This window comes from Rosa rugosa, chromosome 1 (genome assembly GCF_958449725.1).
Source record: "Rosa rugosa chromosome 1, drRosRugo1.1, whole genome shotgun sequence".
Classification (NCBI taxonomy): domain Eukaryota; kingdom Viridiplantae; phylum Streptophyta; class Magnoliopsida; order Rosales; family Rosaceae; genus Rosa; species Rosa rugosa.
In genome coordinates this window covers 11,927,628-11,941,730 of record NC_084820.1, presented here as the reverse complement: position 1 = coordinate 11,941,730, position 14,103 = coordinate 11,927,628, and the positions used below count along the sequence as shown (strand labels likewise).

Here is a 14,103-nt window from a genome sequence, read left to right as displayed (position 1 = left end):
GGGCTTCAACAACCCCTAACTAATAAAAACTAGTTAAACATAGAAGAAAACAAAACAAAGAAGGGGAAGAGAGAAGAGAAGAGAAGAAAAGAAGAGGCGAGCTGCTGCAGATTGATCCCCTTTTATATGCTTAGAGGTTGCCTTCATCTTTCTTGTTGTGTAGGAAATCCAAAACCTAAAAGAATTAGGGTTCACGTGCTTAGGTGGAGTTTTCCTATTGGCTCTTGAACTTGATGACTTATTCCAACCATTCATATTGTGCCGTTTATCCATCATAAGTCGGAATATGAAGTACAAAATCGTCCTTGGGCTTCTCAGTGTGATTTGGGCTTCGAAACATAAATTCCCGTCCAACCTCAGATTCGCGCGCAGTATGACATTCTTGTACTAAATCGGCCATAACTTCTTCTAGAAAAATGATATTGACGAGCCGTAAAAAGATCTGGAAACTAGACATCCAAGGCTTTCCGTCAATATAAATATCATCCTCTGAATCGTTCTGAGCTGGTCTCAGTGGTCTGTCGAAGTTGACTGATCTGCACAGGCAGATTTGCCGATTTTGCCTTTCAATCCCTCTTTTACTTCTTTTCTCCTTCTTTGCTCAAAATACCTATAAAATAAGTAAACAACGTAAATAACGAGAAAATACACTAAACTAACAAAGAAAGCATAGAGATTAACGTTATCAATATCGCATAATTATGCTCCTATCAACTTCCTTGAATAGTCAAACCAAACCCACTCTTACTCCTATAGGAAACAAGCTTCGATGGTTCCTTCACATTTTTTTAAGTAAAATTCAACACATTTCTCATCATAAAAATCAACTCAAACTCACATTTGCCCTACAAATACTGCACCATTTCTTCTAAACCATAACTTGCTCAAAACCCAATTCCAAACTCCTCCAAAAATATGGCCTCCTCCTCTTCTTCTTCTTCTTCTTCAGCTGAAGCCAACCTAGCCACGGCCAAGACCGTCCTCTCCGCCGTCGCTTCCGTGGCGGCCACGGCAATGTTAGCAAGGTCCATAGCCCAAGACTTCCTCCCCCATGAGGTCCAAGACTACTTCTTCTCCGGCATCAGAAGCTTCTTCACTCGCTTCTCTAACCAACTCACCATGGTCATCGACGAGTTCGATGGTCTCGTCGGCAACCAGATTTACGAGTCTGCGGAGGTCTACTTGGGCTCCAGAGTCTCTCCGTCGACGCACAGACTCAAAGTCAGCAAGCCCGAGAAGGAGAAGAGCTTCACTCTCACTATGGAGAGCAATGAAGAGATTGTGGACTTCTTCAAAGGGGTCAAGTTCAACTGGGTCTTGGTCTGCAGGTATGAACATTTTATGAACCCATTTGGACATTGAAGAGTTTTTTTTGATGTTTTCTTTCCTGAAATTTAGAAACTTCTTGTAGATTCTGAGAACCCATCTGTCTAATTTGGACATGTAATATGCTTTCTGATGTTCTCTACTTTTCTTTTGGCACATTTACACAAAGTTGGAGTCTTTTAATTTAATTAGCTTTTTGGCACATTTACACAAATTTGGACATGCATGTAATTAGCTTTTTGGTGCTTTCTTTTGTCCAATTTAAATATATCACAGCTTTGGAGGTTTTTCTGTCAGTACATTCTATACAAAACTTGAACTTTTGGTAGATTACTAGATTTTGTGAACCCATTTTTCCAGTTAGGGTATATAACTAATAGGTTGGCTTTCTGATGTTTTCTTTTAGTAATTTTTGCTCAAAGTTTGAATCTTTTTGCGTTTTCAGGCAGGTTGAAAGCAACAACTTCTACAACCCTCGTGACCTGAATTCGTCTCTGAGGTCACAAGTAAGGTGCTTTGAGCTCAGCTTCCACAAGAAGTACTTGGACTTGGTTCTGAACTCTTACCTCCACCACATTTTGAAAGAGGCCAAATCCATGAAGCAAGAAAAGAAGACAATCAAAATCTTCACCATGGATCATAACAATCTCTACTGCAATTTGGCGGATGCTTGGACTCCGACGAATCTCGATCACCCTGCAACCTTTGAGACCTTAGCTCTGGACTCGGAGATCAAGAATTTCATTCTTCGAGATCTTGACAGGTTCATCAAGAGGAGGGAGTACTATAGGTATGGTTTGGAACCTCAATAACATTATCAAAAATTTTCAATTGCATTACATTGTATAATTTGTTTTGATTTTGGGTGTATATATAGGAAAGTAGGGAAGGCATGGAAGCGAGGGTACTTGTTGTATGGACCCCCGGGAACCGGAAAATCGAGCTTGATTGCTGCAATGGCGAATTACTTGAACTTTGACATCTATGACTTGGAGCTCACGGAACTGAGGTGCAACACTGAGCTTAGGAGGCTGCTCATTTCAATGGCGAATAGGTCAATACTGGTTGTGGAAGATATTGATTGCACCATTGAATTTCAAGATCGAATGGCCGAGTCAAATGTCGCAAATGGATCCCAAGATAAGCAGGTCAGTTTCTAATTTTCCTTGTCTCTGTTTTCTTCTGCCTCATTGGATTATTCCGCTTGATACGTTTGAACTTGGACACCTTACTCATTACGAAAGTGAACAAGGAAGACCCCTATTTCACTGTGTTTTAACTTTTAATGAAATTATTACACAATATGTATTTTACTTTTGGATCTGGTTGAATTCGAGACTTTACCAGGCTCTTAATGGTGAAAGTGACCCTGTATTGGAAGGACACCCAAAAAAGAAACCAGAAAATTCCGAGTTTCAGAAAAAAGATACATTGTTTTTGAGAAAAATCAATGGTGAAAGATCCCTTCTCATTCCGACTTTACCAGGCTCTTAATGGTGAAAGTGACCCTGTATGAGAAAAATCTGTACAGAAAAAAGACTGTTTTTGAGTCAGCTTCAGGGAAAGTTCCTTTCAATGCATAAAAAGCCAATGAACTTCTGGTACATTAATTGAGTACACCCTTTTCTTGTTATGATCTCCATGGTGATTCAGATGGACCTACTTTGTAATGACCAAACTTTTTTTTTTCATAACACAACAAACTGAATGATAATAATGTCACATGGACCACTTTTACCCATTTTATCTGTTCACATTGCCAATCACATTAGCAAAACTCTTCCCTGTTTATGTAACGTCCCATTGTGAGCATTTTAACCCTATATATGGGTCTTTTTACCTATCTTTCTGGTCAATGTCTGTTTACCCATTTTTGAGGTTAAAATATGAAATGAATCTTAGAAAGGCTTTGTCCAATGCCTATGGAAATCCCTACCGCTATCTTCTTCTTTTTTCTATGGTTCATTTGATATATCAATTTAGGAAGACCCCATTTGTAACTTCTGCATTAGACCAACCATATTAGTTTACATTTTCTCCATGATGCAAGCAAAGTTAACTCACGTTTTTTCATTTTATTATGGCACAGGTGACACTATCAGGATTGCTTAATTTCATTGATGGGCTGTGGTCGAGTTGTGGCGATGAAAGGATCATAATCTTCACAACTAATCACAAAGAAAAGCTCGACCCTGCACTCTTGCGCCCTGGTCGCATGGACGTTCATGTTAACATGTCCTACTGCACTCCAACTGGATTTAGGCTTCTTGCAGCTAATTACCTCGGAATCAAAGACCACACACTGTTTGAGGCAATTGAGAAACAAATTGAAATCACTGAAGTAACGCCTGCAGAAGTAGCTGAGCAACTGATACAGGGTGATGAACCGGACAATGCACTGCAAGGCCTGATTGAATTTCTCAAAGTGAAGAAGAAGGAAAATGAGGAAGCCGAGGCGAAGAGGAAGCAAGAAGAGCTAGAAGCCAAGGAAAAGGAAAAGGAAACCGCTGCTAAAGAAGCTGAGAATAAGAATGATGAGAAACCAGATGGTGATGAGAAAAGTAACAAGAAAGTAGACAATTGATGATGATGGAGCGAATCAAAGACTCAGAGAAAATCATGATAAAAAAAACTCATTAGATGACTACATATAATGACTCAAATTTCAATTAATTTTTTTTTTTCACAAAGTTGAATTTCAGCGGCTATATGAAGTCATGAAGAGGATACATTTTGGTAAATAACCATATATATACAAAGAACCAACCTAGAGGCAAGTGTAAACTACACAACCCTCCTATATTTTTTCTCCCTTGTCTCTCCATGGAATGGAAGAATGACATATCACACCTGGTCGGACCACCCTTGTATGTCAGGTACCTCCAACTACAGGTTTAATCCACCAACACATATTGTCCCTGATTGGACCACCCTCTCTAACACCATGTTTAATCCACAATATCAACATGTATATGATCCTCCAACTATAACCTTGACCAACAGCCTTTGTACCTTAACCCCTTTGTTTTTTTTTTTTAAAAACAATGTACCTTAACCCCTCTTTTAGGAGAAATTTTAAATACACCATCTCAATTAATTACTTAATGCGCACCCCTTTTATTTATTTTTTGTCTCATTTTTTAATCAAATTTTCATCTATATCCTTTCTCATTAAATAAATAAATGCGAGAAGCTAAAAAAAAAAAATTAGGTCAGCTATGTACCATCAATTTTTATTTAATACATTCTTTTACTATAATCTTTTGATTTATTGTGGATTTAATTGCTAATTAATTCCAGCACATATCAATATGGTAATTACTAATCACCTATCTTCTTTCTCACATCAATGAAATTGGTATATCGTTAGAATTGAATAACTTAACTTTTTTACCTTTGTTGTTCTTCAAGTTGAAAAACTTGATGCCTCTAAGATTTAAAAAGATTGTCAAGATCTTCATGATCCATATAGTCATGGTCAATATTAAAATCGGTAAAGAACGAGCCATGGTTGTTTTAGAAAAAAAATTTATTGATGATGATGTATTAATGTATCCAAGATATATTTGATGGTTTTATAAGCTTTTTCAATATGTTTCAACCAATTTGGTTGCTTGCTAATTCATCATGTGGACGACAATTATTTCATATGTTATTAATGTTCACATATGATCTTGAAGAGAAGTTGATTATATCATGAAGACGAGGAGAAAATTTAACCTGTAAGAAAATATTTAATTAATATTCTTTTTGGTTACAGTTTTTAATTAATATTTTGATATATAAAGTATTTATTTCTTATTTTATTTTTTGTGGATTCTTCTTTGTATTGATTTTTATTTAATTATTATTTATATATTAATGAGGAGAGGTATAGATGGAAGTTTGATGACAAAAAGATATAAGGGATGTGGATTAAGTAATTGGGGGTGTGTATATATAGAACTTCTCTATTTAGATATAGAATACCATTAGGGTACATTTACTAAAATTGAATGATTGTTAATCAACCATCAGATTAGTTCTTCTAATAATTAACTTGGTATATCCTTAGAGCAAGTTCACCCGTTGGGTCACCGGGTCACCTACTATTCACTGCTTTTTAGTATATATTTTCATTCTCTGGGTCACGAAATACACTGTGCCCGTGACCCAGGGCACGAAATACACTGTGCAGGTCACCATGGTGACCCAGAACACTGTACAGGGTGACCCAGGGCACGAAATACATTGTGCTCGTGACCCATAGGGTGAAATTAACACTAAAAAGCAGTGAATAGTGGGTGACCTGGTGACCCAACGGGTGAACTTGCTCTTATGAAAAGAACGTGCTTGTATGCGCCCCCTTTCCCCTATCCATGTCTCCACGACTCCACTGACTCACCCGCATCTTACTACCACAAACTTGGGCTTTAGACACCATTATTAATGGTGTGTGTTGGGCTTAAGACCACCAATGAATGGTGTGTAAACTGTAAAGGCAATAGGCACGGGTCCAGTCACTATTATTGTATGGGTTGGTATAGGTCGCGTGACAAATACCCATGGGCTCGCTATCATTTTTTTGATGCGTCAGTTGATGGGTATTGTTCATGCATTGGTGACTATGAATCAACATACATACCAATGATGTGATTGGTGGAGAGATATGGTTGAATAGTTCACTATAGCATTAAACTATAATTATTAATTTGAGTTTGAATTTAATTGTTATTTATTTCATCAACCGATCAAACCCAGTTATTGGTAAAGATGCAAGTCGAGAGCATAACCATGTCAAACAAGTCAAAGGTTCTAGCTTTCAAGTAGCCGACCATGAATTATTGCCAGTATAATAAGAAAACGACTTATCAAATCCACTGGTAAATTCGAAGATCGGTTCAAATTTGGATGACCCTCAATCCAAAATCTCATTTCCAGGCAACTGGTATCAAAAATTGTGAAGGCTTTGAACACTTACCCAGGCTTCGAACAAAATTTTGACCCATAAAATCAAGTCTTCCAAATCTAATCATCATCGTTGTCGTCCTCGTCCTTCACATCCTCCACCACGTACGACTTCATCTTCTTCCTTGTTCTGCAACACATCCAAGTATAATTACACAAACACAAAACTCAATAAAATCAAACACAATTCTAGGAACAATAAATAGACTTGAAGGCCATTCTTGAAGGACTATTTGATGGGCGAGACCTCTTTGACGAGCTCCTCCTTGACGACGGCCGACCACATCTTTCGAGGTTGGTCGAAAGTCTGGTGATAGAAGGCAAGCAGAGAGAGCAATGGATCGAGTTTCTTCTTCCTTCACCTTCTTGGATGAGCTTTTTCTTCAATCCCAGCTTTTCGATCTTCTTCTCACTGACATTGAGAATCTCGCTGTGCCTGCTTGGTGATAATCTGGATCTCATTGGATCTCTTGGATTTCTCGGCCACGAATTCGCGAGATCTGTTGGAGTTTTCAAAGACAAAGTCAGAGATTTTGGAGAGTTAGGGTGGTTACGGACATGGAGGAGCTGGCGGTTTGAGGTTTCTTGGCTGCTTCTTCAGTAAAGCTCTTAATGTTTTTGACAGAGAGAGACAGATACAGAGAGATAAGGCTGAGTAGAGAGTTAAGCTCTATGGTTGCTTTAAGAGAAAAGGCTGAGGTACAGAGTAAAGGATTATAAACAATTAAGAGATGAAGCTGAGATAGCTTAGGAGATAAAGCTAAGGTAGAATAAAAAATTATAAACGTGTTGGTTTTTTTATTTTTTTATAATTAAAATAGAGGATTAGACGATATTAGCCCCTCGTTAGCGGTCATTGCGCGAGACGCCTACCCTCCCCATAATAGAGAAGGGACTACTACGCCCGGGAACCCACCCCCCGTCCCTCTATTTTATTTTATTTTATTAGAATAATAAAAAATAAAATACAAAATGGAAGAGGGGGACATAAACTAAAACCTCTTCAATATCAAGAAAAAGTACAACTAGACTGAAATTTGCAACATTAAAGATAGCAAACCGTCCTATCTTTAAAGAATAGAAAAAATTGAGTACTAATAAGGACCCCCAAAAGAACAACCCAAGAGCAGCAACCAACATCTACTATGCAAACCTGAAATTAGGAAGGCCTGCCAAATCTCGGGAATATGCCGCAAGTGCACAAGGAGGACAAGAGTCCCACCAATGAACACACACCTGATTTGCCCCAAAATTAGCTAAAGAATCAACTACCTTATTACCTTTGCGATAGACATGAGAAAATTTCACCGACATAGATGCAAGCATAACCCGACAGTTGAACCAATTGGTAGACTATCGCCATGGTACATCACTCTGAAGAGAAGACAAAAAATGAATAACCAAAGTCGAGTCACTTTCAATCCATAGGGAGTGCCAACCTTTTTGTGATGCAATGTGAATAGCATGAATCATTGCCTGAAGCTCAGCCTCCAAAGCATAGGCCACCCCAAGAACCCCCGCAAAACAACCAAGCACATGACCCAAATGATCACGAAAAATGCCACCAAAACCTGCTAGACCTGGAGCGCTTCTAGCTATGCCATCAGTATTAACCTTAACTTGTAAAATAGAAGGAGCATGCCACATAACCTCTATAATTTTTGCAGCTTTAGGGGGTCTTCCAAGAATACCAATCCGACGCAGAATGCAAAGCTCAGCAACTGAATTCGACATGGTACCCTTACTTAGGGAGTCAATCTCAAAAAGTTGAAGTCGAATGGAATGGTGTAATGTCCTCACTGACAAAATGGAATCCTGAAAACGAATAGCGTTTCTCGCATGCCAAATAGCATAAAAACCATCTCCAATCATACCCCACCATATAATACTCAATTGAGAACCAAAACCATGGCGAATTGGATAAGAAAAAAAAAATAGATATCAGCGAAAAGAGTAGCCACCTGAAACAAGTCCAATAAATTCCCCCAAATAGCAGTAGCAAAAGAGCAATAAAAAAAGAGATGATGCGAGGTTTCATTACCAAGCCGACAAAGAGAACAGATCGATGATAGATGGAAACCCCGACACTGTAAGATATCATCAGTAAGCAAAAGTCCATGCACAAATTTCCATAAGATGATAGAGTTCTTAGGGTGAAAACTTGAATGCCAAACAAACCGAGCCCAAGAAACATTAGAAAAATGAGTGCACTTCATAAGCTAAAGCAACTATTAAGTTCCCATCCTTTGCCGCTTTCCAAACCAACCTGTCTTCCAAACCAGCCTTGCATGGGAGGGTAAACTCAACAACATCCTCCCAAATAGGTGCACAGACAGCCTGTAACTCCACTGGACATACCCAACTACCGAATGAATGAACATAACTTAGACTGAAGTGTCTTAGCTACTGCAGGTGGAACGTTTAACCTCTCAACAATAGGAGAACCTAACCAATCATGATGCCAAAAGTCAATTTTAGAACCGGAGTCGACAACCCATTGAGAACCATTCCTGATATCAATATATAAAGGACGAAACCCAGGCCAAATAGAGGAACACTTACAATAATTACACAGTTGCCCAAACTTGTCAAGAAACCGATGGCGAAAAAAATTCGCAGCTAAAGAAGAGGATGTTAAAAGAACCCAGAACTTTTTAAAAAGAAAAGATTGATTAAGAATTGGAAAATAATCATAAATGGGACATGGACCTATTTATTGTCAACAAATAAAGAATAGTGGGGTGCTGCCACCATTCTTGCAAAAGTGGGTAAATTATAGTATCTATAGGCCAGATTTGTGGTAGTGTCCTTTGGATTGCATGGGTCATTAAATGGGCCTTGATCATCCAAATTTTAAGTGATTTGGTTTCAGCATGTTTAGATCTACCAAATTCCCATGGTTTCTTTTTCCAATTTCCACCCGTGAGCCTTCTTCCTAGGCCCCTATCTTGGGGAGGGTGGTTACTCATCATTGCATTACTCCCATTTGGTTTTTCTTTTTCCCACATCTTTTGTTTGACTCAAGATTTCGACAATCGACGGCCGCTTCTTTTCGTTCTCCTATAAATGCACTGCTATTTCCAATCTTCTTTCTTCCCTCACCAAATTTTGCTGACCTCTCTCCTCCTCTCTGCATGGATACTCTTAGCTTCAGCTCTCTCCACTTCACTACGCCTATGGACATTTGGTAGCTCCGCCTTCAATCCTCTGACCTTAACTATAGTGTTGTAATCAAACTCTTAGTCTTCGGTCTAATCAAGCTAGCCTTCAAAATAAATACTCTTCATTTTCCAAGTTTCCCCTGCCTTGCATTAATTTCTATTGGAAGTTGTATTCGACGTGTTTTAAGTTGGTAATCCTTTTGGTAGCTATAAATCTGGTGTTTCTCTTCTTGATCTGTTCATCACAACCACTTATCAACACTTCATCTTCTTGTATTTCAATGGCTCAATCCAACCCTCCAAACCCTAACTCCTCCTCTCCCAATATCCCAAATACTAATATCCTGGTGTTCCCTTCCAACCACCACCCTTCTGGTGAAGGACCAAGCAACCCTAATCCACCTTATGCTCCACCACAACCTATTCCAAATGTTGTTCGTTGTGGTTGTTTTACAGTGACCATTGATGACTCTGGTCCATGGATATCCGGATGCCCCGACATAACTTAGTGTTGTTAATAGACAAGTACCAGCGCATTTGTCTCGTAGGCCAAATCTTTGGTGAAAGGCTATCAAAGTTCGTGATAAGAGCTCGTTGCCTCTAATCAGATTGATCCGATTGGCTACAACTGGTATCGAGTTATGTTCACTGAGGAGGACGATCTGCAAATTGTTATGGATAACCGTCCCTGGTTTGTTCAAGGCCAAATTTTTGCCCTTCGGCGCTGGAGCCCAAACTTTAACCCTGTACATGAGGAGCTAACTTCCCTCACTTTGGGTCAGGTTACCACTTCTTCCTATCCATATGTTGAATGTTCAAGATCTATCCTTTATTGCTTCTAACCGGGTTAACTGCATTCGCATTTACCCCTCTACTTTAGATGATTATCGTTCTATGTATGCTTGAATTTGTCTTGAGATGTCTTTGGAAGAGGATTGGCCTTGTGATATTAATGTTTATCCTGACCCAAAATCTGATGAGCTCATTCTGATTCATCTGAATTATGAAACTCTGTTGGAGCCTTGCTTTTTAGTGGTAGGCTTGTTCATCCTGTGAGTCAATGCCCTTATTGGTCAAGTTGACGCCATTTCATTAGGGTTAACCTGATGCTTTCTCAGCTACTATGAACTTAGATCCTGGACTTTCTACCCTGATTCATCCTGGTCTTATGCTAGTGTTTCCTCAAGCAAGAACTGCACCTGCTATTGATCCAGATGCTGACCTGCATGCTGGGTCAGGTTACCACTTCTTCCTATCCGTATGTTGAATGTTCAAGATCTATCCTTTATTGCTTCTAACCGGGTTAACTGCATTTGCATTGACCCCTTTACTTTAGATGATTCTAGTTCTATGTATGCTTGAATTTGTCTTGAGATGTCTTTGGAAGAGGATTGGCCTTGTGATATTAATGTTTAATTATCCTGACCCAAAATCTGATGAGCTCATTCTGATTCATCTTAATTATGAAACTCTGTTGGAGCCTTGTTTTTTAGTGGTAGGCTTGTTCATCCTGTGAGTCAATGCCCTGACTCGGTCAAGTCGACGTCATTTCATAATTATGGTTAACTTGCTGCTTTCTCTGCTACTATGAACTTAGATCCTGAACTTTCTACCCTGAATCATCCTGGTCTTATGCTAGTGTTTCCTTAAGCAAGAACTGCACCTGCTAATGATCCAGATGCTGACCTGCATGCTGGGTATGTGCCCCCCCCTCCCAAAAGAACCTGACTCTCCAGGCTGGCAAGTGGTCCGATTTCGTCGAGCCAACCATACTCCTACTCCTATCCCTACATTTGCTACTCCACCAAACAATACTGCTATCAGAAGAAAAGATGTTTCTATACAGTCAAGTTGCTCGAGCTCGTCCTACCCAGGGCATCGTTATTGGAGCGCCTCAACACCCCCATCCACCTCCTCCTCCCAACTCCCCCACTGGTGAAGGTGTAGTGCCAAATCCCCCATCATTCCCTCTGGACCCTGAAGATCCTCTTAACCAATTTCTGAACTTTAATGCTGATGATAAGCTGGTACTCCCCTCTGATTCATTTCTTTCTGTATTTAAATCTGCTGAATCTTTGCTTAGTTATGCTTTTTTACACTTTGTGAATGAGATCATTGAACCTTTGGTTTCTACTGGCATGTTTCCTAATTATCAAATTGAGCATGCTACTTTTAATTAATATAGATCTTTTTTACTCGATCTTTATTTCTCACGTCCTCGGAATCATTTGGAGCTTGAAGATGATTTTGCTGATGATGAATTGGCTGTGGATGATCTTGCTGATGCTTTAACTTTTGGTGATGATAATGCTATTGATTATGATGTTGCTAGGATCAAATTGTGCCCAATGTTGATGTTGCTAAACCTTCTACTCCCCTCCAACGGCTAGGAAGAGAGGCATAGATGACATGGAATACCAACTATAGTTCACATGCAATAAAATCTAGAAATTCATTTTTATAGTTTAAATACATTTTACTTACCTATGGACCGTAGTCGATCAAGTCCATATAATTTAAAACAAATATTTATTTTCATAAAACAATTTCCACAATTTCCCAATTAAATAAAATCACCGAATTTCGGTTCGTGAATGAACCATGTGCGATTTACTCACCTCGATATTCCCGCTGCGTCTTCAATTCAACACAATACACACCGAAATCGCTCACCCAAGGGAGACCGTCAATCACCTAATCACACATGACCTTAACTTAGCCAATAACTCAAAAACATATTCAAACGACAATCCAACGGTCGGATCGAAATTAAATGATGATCCAACGGTCGGATCCTCACGGATCGCCCTTAGGATCACCCTCCAAAAATCATCACGAAAATCCAACGGTCAGATCTTCCTGAATCGTCCTTACTAACATCTTCACAAATTTATACGAAAATCCGACGGACGGATTCTCACGAATCGCCTCCCTAATCACTGTTTTGCATTTCTACGAAGATCCAACGGTCGGATCTTCGCCCATGACTACACAAAGCCACTGGGACAGTCATAAGATCATCATATCAAAACTACAAGTCCATCTGACGGTCCTAACTTCACAGATCACAAATCTAACGATCGAAATCGATCGAAACTTAAAAATTCATAACTTAATCATACGATATCCAAAAATTGCGTATAATATATCGAAATGATCGTATTGAAATATAGAATCTAAAAATGCACAGAAACTATATTTTTGACCCCCGGAGGTGGCCGGAAAAGGGCCGCCGGAGTTAGTGGCAGAGCCGCCGCCGACCACCGCCAATGGTGTCGGGGCCGGGCTGCTCTTCTTCCTCTCATCATGCTTAACAACTTTCATAACTACCATGTAAGCTGAAAATGACCGGAAGTGGTCGAAATTACCTAACACAGTCAGGGTGGCCGGATTTTTTTCCAGAAACCGGTGAGAAACTGCAGAAACCGGCGAGCTCCAATTCGACGTACAAACTTCAATTTCAGGCTTCGATTCCTTCTGGAGAGTTGTTAAGAACATCAAGGCGAACTCACTGGTTCAAGAATCAATCAAAACGATGCACTGCAGCTAGAGATATACCTATCAAAAGCTTCGGTGGTGGTGGAAAATTTCCAGAATCCGGCGAGCTCCGACGAACGTGAATCCGATCACTCCAGGTGCGATCCTTCTAGAATGATGATCAGAAGGTTGAGGCGAGTTCAGGGAGCTAAGGATCGTGAGTTTTGGTGGTCGGAGCTAGGAGAAAACCGGCGTTGACTACAATCGAACTCAAATCGGTTCAAGCTCCCCGCCGCTGCTACAGACCGCGCCGCCGTGCAAGGCTGCCACATACGGGTGCGCAAGGACCAGGCGAAGCCAAGGGAAGAAGTTTGGTGAAGATTGGTGACCGGTGGAGGAAGATATGGCCGGTGGAAGTTTGGAGGCGATTTCCGGCTTCGGGAGGAAATCTGCAGCCGGTTTCCATTTTTGGAAATTCTGAAAATATTTTCGGAAATTTCCGAAAATGGAAGCTTTATACTAAATTGGAAACTTTTTCAAAAAATCATAACTAATTCATACGAACTCCGATTTTTGCGTTCCGCATATGCCCGCGATCGTATCGACGAGCTCTACAACTTTCATGAAGGAAGTTTTCCCAAATTTTGAACGTATAAAAAGTCAACTTTCGCGAGCCCCTAAATAACGTTCGTTTTCGAAAATTAATCGTTCGAACTAATTCCACAACTTCTCCAAGCCTCGTACTCGCTCCCACTATCGTGAAATCATTTCTAAAAATCCACGGAATTTAATTTAGATTTTTCGGGGTATTACAATCCACCCTCCTTAAAGAAATTTCGTCCCGAAATTTAAGCGTAAGTTAATTCCTCTTGACTAAGGTTGACCTAACCATCGAATCTCCATCATTCCCAAAGTTGTAGTAATCTACAAAGCCACAGCCCTTTGTATAAAATACATTCCTATGGCCACTAAATCCTTTCATCACAATGTAAACTCACAAAACAACTGCTCAACATCACTCCACATCAATTACACAAAATCATCACATGGATCATCACATAGATCATCACTTAGATCTTCACAGAGATTATCTCATAGATCCTCACATAGATCATCACATAGATCATCACCCTGTACTGGCATACAAGCACAGTAAAGACTCCCACAAAGCGTTTCGCTACTCCATTTGCAT

General features: G+C 39.7%; 1 protein-coding gene across 1 annotated transcript; it reads left to right on the top strand.

The window, feature by feature from the left end:
• The first annotated feature begins 820 nt into the window (after positions 1-820).
• LOC133717734 (AAA-ATPase At3g50940-like) lies at positions 821-4,118 on the top strand. Its single transcript, XM_062144456.1, has 4 exons — positions 821-1,328; positions 1,772-2,116; positions 2,204-2,474; positions 3,416-4,118. Exons 1-4 carry the CDS (start codon positions 916-918, stop codon positions 3,908-3,910), a joined length of 1,524 nt encoding a protein of 507 aa, XP_062000440.1. The 5' UTR covers positions 821-915; the 3' UTR covers positions 3,911-4,118.
• Positions 4,119-14,103: the final 9,985 nt, after the last annotated feature.

Coding starts and splice junctions, on each gene's coding strand:
- LOC133717734 (XM_062144456.1), top strand. CDS start 916: ATGGCCTCCTCCTCTTCTTCTTCTTCTTCTTCAGCTGAAGCCAACCTA. Junction 2,117..2,203: donor AAGAGGAGGGAGTACTATAG/GTATGGTTTGGA, acceptor GTGTATATATAG/GAAAGTAGGGAAGGCATGGA. Junction 2,475..3,415: donor ATGGATCCCAAGATAAGCAG/GTCAGTTTCTAA, acceptor ATTATGGCACAG/GTGACACTATCAGGATTGCT.